At 42.8% G+C, this 6,692-nt stretch overlaps 1 protein-coding gene across 5 annotated transcripts in view; it reads right to left on the bottom strand.

Annotated features, from left to right (window-relative positions):
* Nucleotides 1–5,512, bottom strand: part of TCTN1 (tectonic family member 1) — a 28,453-nt gene extending 22,941 nt beyond the window's left edge. For all 5 annotated transcript variants that reach the window (XR_004618934.1, XR_004618935.1, XM_034637887.1 and 2 more), the window contains exons 1-2: nt 5,221–5,512; nt 1,393–1,513 (exon numbers count right to left, since the gene is read on the bottom strand). Coding sequence is in view for 3 of the 5 variants with exons in the window: in XM_034637887.1 (XP_034493778.1) it covers nt 1,393–1,513; nt 5,221–5,440 (341 nt within the window). In the remaining 2 variants the exon portion in view is untranslated. The remainder of the gene's footprint in view (nt 1–1,392; nt 1,514–5,220) is intronic.
* Nucleotides 5,513–6,692: the final 1,180 nt, after the last annotated feature.

The raw sequence follows: 6,692 nt of genomic DNA, 5'->3' as shown, positions 1-6,692 counted from the left end.
GAGTAATAAAAGAAAAAATGACATTCTAAATTATGATCTCGAATAGAGCCAAAATCTCACTCTCAGGCTTTTGATACTTATTAAGACAGAAAAGCAGAAAGATTTCTAATGATGACTGAACCATGCTGAAGTCTAGATACCCAGAAAAATAATCTGACTACAACATACCATTCTCCAAACATTTTTACAATATTACAAGCAGATTCAATTTCCCATTGGTCAGTAATATAGTTTCTCATGAGGGGCACCTGGGTGGCTCAGTCGGTTAAGTGTCTGACCCTTGATTTCAGCTCAGGTCATGATCTCATGGGTCGTGAGATGGAGCCCCACGGCTGGCATGGAGTCCGCTTGAGATTCCCTCTGTCCCTCTGCCCTCCCCACCCTCTTGTGCTGTGTGTGCACTCTCTCTCAATTAAAATCTTAAAAAAAGAAAAAAAAGAAAAGATAGTTTCTCGTGGGAAAGACACACTGTATTTCTAAAAAGCATTCAATCTATCAAGTATCAGTTGCTACAATTTGCTACAAGACTGAATTTAAGTTACCTATCTCTGAATAATAATTGATCTCATCCCGAATAAATTAACCTCTTTTAAGTGCTGCATTTTTCAAAGACCTTTGAAGTCTGAACTACGAGAAACAAATCATTCACAAGAGATTGTTTCTTTACCTTGTTATCGACTGGGAATATCATTTTCCATTGTTCTCCTATACAATGTGAACTGTGAGAATTCCTGGTAGAGTTACATATCAGAACAGTATAAACAAAGCTTTCCTGTCTAATTTTTGTTACAAGTACTATGTCCACAACAAAAGCTCTAAAACCAACTGCACTTTCCACCCTAGGCTATATACGTGAGACTAATTCACTTATACAAAAATATGCACATTATCTGTTTACAAATGAGGTGAAATGTAATTCAACCTCTGAATACAAAGATTTCCTTATACTCTTTTTTTTTTAAAGATTTTATTTATTTATTCGACAGAGATAGAGACAGCCAGAGAGAGAAGGAACACAAGCAGGGGGAGTGGGAGAGGAAGAAGCAGGCTCATAGCGGAGGAGCCTTGTGGGGCTCGATCCCATAACGCCGGGATCACGCCCTGAGCCGAAGGCAGACGCTTAACTGCTCTGCCACCCAGGCGCCCAAGATTTCCTTATACTCTTAACAAAGTACACTCTCTCTTGTCTTTTGCCTGCACTATCATCCGGTGGGATGCAAATAAGGGAGAGATACTCTTGTACATATTGGTTTGGACAGCATGGCTTCTGAATGATGCAAAATTCAGGAAACCCAGGTTTGGGTTTTTCAGCCTGGAAGACTTTTCACTTTCTGTCCCTAGACTCTATAATCTTGGTCCATTTTCACCAAAATTGCATGTGTCACAACTTACATGACAACTGGAACTGAGCAGGCAGAAAAGACACTGAAATCCACGGAGCTGCAATCAGGATCACAACAGCAGTTGACGTCACACTGTGCTGGAGTCAGGTCACAGACACACAGAGCAGCAACTACAGAAACAAAAGAGGTGGGATGCAGAACTTCGCCAACAGCAGGGAGTGACTGCCCCCTGCACTGCAAAGAACCAAAAGTCCATTTCATACAAAAGGTCCATTCTATTTCTCCTATTGCACTTTTGGGGCGATCTGTGAAGTGAAAATTAGTCAGTTTGAATGCTTCTCAATCAAAGGTTTCCCCAAAGTAGCTTTGGACTCACTTGGAAAGTTCTGTTTGTGCTCACTTGGAAAGTTCTGTCTGTGCCCTACCTACAAAGACTCTGATTTGGTAAGCTATGAAACCCAGGCATTTGTGTTTTTCAAAAATTATCCAGGTGATGCTGATAATTAAAACAGGTTTAACAACCAGCACGCTAAACCACTTCTCTGCCCATTACAACCACCAGTTGGTAAGCTAGATGTCTGACTCTCAAAAACTTCCCAGGTGATGCTGATAATCTGAGAACCAGTCTGCTGAATCACTTGCCGGACCATAAGAAGCACTGGTGTAACAGTACAGGTTCCCAAGCCCCTCCTCTGGAGATTCTGATTCAGAGGGAGAGCCCAATGAAGGCCACCAGGAATCAAGGTTCTCAAACTTGTTTCTCTCTTCAGATATCACCTGCGGCTTTGAGGCTGAGTCCATATTCACAAACTATTGACCAAGAATCAAACTGGCTCAGGTGCTTCATACTTGGGGTTCTGGAAATATCTTTGGCAATTTTTGTTTTAAGATTTTATTTATTTGAGAGAGAGCACAAGTGAGGTGAGGGACAGAGGGAGAAGCAGACTCCCCGCTGAGCAGGGACCCTGATGGGAGGCTTGATCTTCGGACTCTGGGGCCATGACCTGAGCCGAAGGGAGGCGCTTAACCGACTGAGCCACCCAGGTGCCCCTATCTTTGGTAATTTAGACAATAAAGCATGAGGGGAATAGAAATCCCCCCCACTTTGCAACATTTTTCTTTTAGAGAGCGAGCACGTGAGGAGGGACAGGGAGGGAGGGGCTGAGGGCAAGAAAGAATCTTAAGCATTGACTCCACGCCCAGCAAGGAGTCTCCTGGTGGGGCTCGATCTTACAACCCTGAGATCATGACCTGAGCCCAAACCAAGAGTTGGAAGATTAACATACTGAACCACCCAGGTACCCCAACAACATTTAATTTTTAACAATAACGACTCTCTGGACTTTTAATTACCTATTTTATTCTGCCAAACAGGGGAGGAAAAAAACCCTTTTAAAAATGGCAAAGCACAAGAATGATAAACACTGAATTCATGGTAGTAATTATTGCTGGGAAGGGGAGAATAAGATCACACTTGTCTTGCCTATAATGTTTCCTTTTTCAAAAAAAAATCTCATGCAAAACAAACAAGGATCTCAAGCAAATGGTGGTAGAGTCCCTACAACATTCTGATTTACATGTATGAACTAGTTCACAACAAAAACGAGCTCTAGAAAAATACAGCTCAAAAAAGGTAAAATAACATACTCTGGAAAGAAGGGTATGAATAAGAGGAAGGTTTTGCCAATAAATACACAATCCTTTCTTAATCTGAGACACAGAAGTTTTCCCCCTTAAGCTTACATACTTCCCTCTAGCCAAGCACTCTTCTATGTGCTAAAATGAAAATGCAACTCGTGCATGTTAATATTTTTTTAAAAGATTTTATTTATTTATTTGACAGAGAGACAGCCAGCGAGAGAGGGAACACAAGCAGGAGAAGCGGGAGAGGAAGAAGCAGGCTCTCAGCAGAGGAGCCTGATGTGGGGCTTGATCCCAAGACCCTGGGATCACGCCCTGAGCCGAAGGTAGATGCTTAACGACTGAGCCACCCAGGCACCCCTCGTGCATATTAATACTAAAAAATAAGTGTTCAGGCTCCCTGCCTTATGTGTTTAAAATTACAATCTTGATTTTTTTCAGAACTCAAAACCCTTGTAAGTAGCTATAAGACTAGTAAGGACAAAGCAATAGTGTTTAATAACTGCACTGGGGGGTGGGGGAAGGTCTCCATCCAGGATGTGAGTGTACTTAATCAGCCAACAAGTATCTGCTGACAACTCCCGAGGTCTGAGTAGCTCTCAGCTGCTTTTCTACACCTCTTAACATCGACATGCCTGGCTCTAAAGCAAGACACTAAGGAACGGAGCTCAGATCAAGATGAAAGTTATCACTTTTGTCTTCTACCTGTAACTCATCCTGAACATGGTGTCCAGTCTCCACTCAGAGTCAGCCCCTGCTCCAACACTTGCCATGGGTGTGACCTCAAATCAGGCAAGTAATTCACCTACCTGAAAAATGGGGATAACCCACATCATAGGGGATTAAATGAGATACATCACTCACAAAAAGCTTAGCACAGGGCCTGCTACACAGTAAGCAGGGAATAAATGCCAGCTGTCATCTATTATCATTACTTTCACAAGTCTAAAGTGTGCCCTTCAAGCAGATGAAGTGCAAATTCATCCCCCCATGCTGGAAAAACAGCCCTACACACGTGCCCTAATAATGATAGTTCAAGAATAGCTTCATTTTGGGGAGAAATCACATAAACAGATGGAATACTTAGATGGATAAAAGACAACATTCTGGATATTGAATACTATGTTGTTCCCTGTCCCCATTTATCACTTATTTACCTCCCCTACTAATTCATTAAATCAATAGTTTCAATATAAAAGCTTTATACTAAAATAGAAAATTTCTCTGTACTTTTCCTTACTCATTTATACTTTTATTTATACATTTATACTGATTCCTTACTAATTTACAAAGGAGGCCCTTTGGAGAAATGATGATTCAGGAACTGAAGTCCTGGAGTACAAGATAGCACCCAAGGATGAGTTTTCTATTTACTAATACTGAGCCTTACTCAAGATCTTTTTCTCTTACGAAGGGGGGGAAAATACTGCATACATATTGGGGTTACAGTAAGAGGACTTAAAGAGGTTGTTTTGTTTTTGTTTTGTTTTTTTTGAGATCACAAACCTCTTTCAGAAACTGCTTACTGCTAAGAACCCTCACCGAGAAAAATGCATATTCACAAATACGCATTCACAAAGCATCTCAGGGTCAAATCCCCTTAAATCCATATCAAATCAGTTTATAAAATATTCATTAATGTCTAACTCCAGAATTAGACCACTTTCTGAGAAATATGTTAATTATCCCTAATGATGAATCCTAAGTAGTGGGCATAACCTCTCACCCCATAGCTTCCCACCTCCAACTCAACACGGGAGGAATTCTGGGGTTTCATAATTCAAGTCAACAGACAAGGGCCTAGTCACATTTAGTAAACTGGACTTCTGGCGTTTCTTTTTGATAAATGAAAACTTCAACATCTCCTATGCCTTCAGTTTCCACAACCGCCCAGAAACTTTGGATTTACGAAATGTCATCGCTGGCTGCAAAAGAGCAACGACTCGTTCATTATCCATTAAGCGTGAGTATTGTCCAGGACCACAGCAAGTACTTTCAAAGATTCTATACTGTCCCACTTATGCTCCCTGAGCCTCGGTTTTCTCTTCTGTCGGAGACGGACAGTAAGGTCTGCCCTTCGCGCTGCTGAGACAATTAACGCCTATGAAATCCTCAGCAATGCCTGCACACAGTAAGCGTTCAATAAACCTTTGCTATCATGATGACAGCCTCACCCGGGCTACCCGCTCCAGGTTGGATCACTCTGGATCCCCAGGAACTGCCACTTGGTACCCACCATCCGTGACCGGGGTGGGCCTGGGGCCAGAGGAGGGCACGGGGGCCTTGGGGGTTCCATGGGGCCTAGGAGACAAGGCGGGTCGGAGAGTCGTCCGGACTGCCTCCGTAGAGTTGAGGCCCTCGGTCGTCACAGGCGGAGTGGCCCTAGTCTGGGCGCTCACGGAGGCCCAGCAATCCAGGAGCATAAGCAGGAGCGGCGGAAAGCCCTGTGACCCCATGGCCGCGCGGATCCCCACGCGCCGGCCGCGGGACCGCGCGTTGCCTGGCAACCGCGGCGGCTCCGCGCGGGGCATTACGGGAAGGGTCCCGCGAGGCCGCACGAGACCGCGGGGGCGGAGGGCGGGGCCTGGGCAAGGCCGGCCACGGGGGGCGGGGGTGGGACGAGGGACGCGGACTTAGGGTTGTGTGAGGCTAGCGGGAGCAAAGGGCTTGTGAATCCCGGCGGTGGTTTCCAAGCGGACTGCGGCGCTTGTTTAAAAAATGCGTATTTCCAAGTTCTGTCCCGAGATTCTGACTCAGTAGGTCTAAGGCAGTGTCCAGGAATCAGTATTTTTAACAAATGTCCTGACGTAACCAGGGAGGGAACGGAAATTTGGGATCCTATCTCCTAAAGCTACTAAACATCGAAGGAGCACAGAGACCACTTCATCGTCCTTGAACTTTCTGTGTCACACGCCCTGTCAATACTAGCTTTGTCTTTTTTGTTTTAGATGGCCGGATCTAAGGAGGTGGGCCAGATAATGTATATTCACCCCGCTGTAATAAGGGGGACAAATGAACACTTCGCTTTTTTACAAACAAAAGAAATTGACAAAAATTATATAGGAAGATGCGTAAGTTTTAAATGAAAAACAAAAAAACAATAAAAACAAATCTGTATATAACTCTACAAAATGACATGGAGATCAAAAGACTTACTTAGGAAAGCCCCTCCAACCTAAACTGGCTTATTTATAAAGATACCCCAGCCCAGTGATGTGGGCTATACCGTTAACACTTAATTTCCCTACAATTCAGAAGTAAATGTCAAATTAAAATGTCATGGTATTTACTCAAGAAACACATTTACCAATTCAGGAAAAAATTCCAGAACAGTACATATACCTAGTTTATTAAATTAATATAGCAAAGCTAAATCATTAAAGTGGCACCTTGAGCACCTTTCTCAACATACCAGAGAAAGTGTAGAAAAATATAATTAGATCAAAGGTGTACTACAGATATTTTCTTTCTTTCCTTCTTTATTTCTTTCTTTTTTTTTTTTTTTCCTACAAAGGATTGCTTTAACATCTAACTGAATTTCTGGACCATTTTTAACAACTGATGTAATTCCGTTTAAAAAAAAAAAACGAAACTGTGTTTTCCAAACCTTTATTTCATAACTTCAAAATCCAGGACTTATTTTTTTAAACCTTCTCTTTACTTCCAGGTACTACTTTCTTTTCTATTCCTTAATATCTGTGAATCACT

Source organism: Ailuropoda melanoleuca, chromosome 12, assembly GCF_002007445.2.
Source record: "Ailuropoda melanoleuca isolate Jingjing chromosome 12, ASM200744v2, whole genome shotgun sequence".
Lineage (NCBI taxonomy): Eukaryota > Metazoa > Chordata > Mammalia > Carnivora > Ursidae > Ailuropoda > Ailuropoda melanoleuca.
The sequence above is the reverse complement of the archived record's forward strand: the minus strand, read 5'-3'. Positions and strand labels throughout refer to the sequence as shown.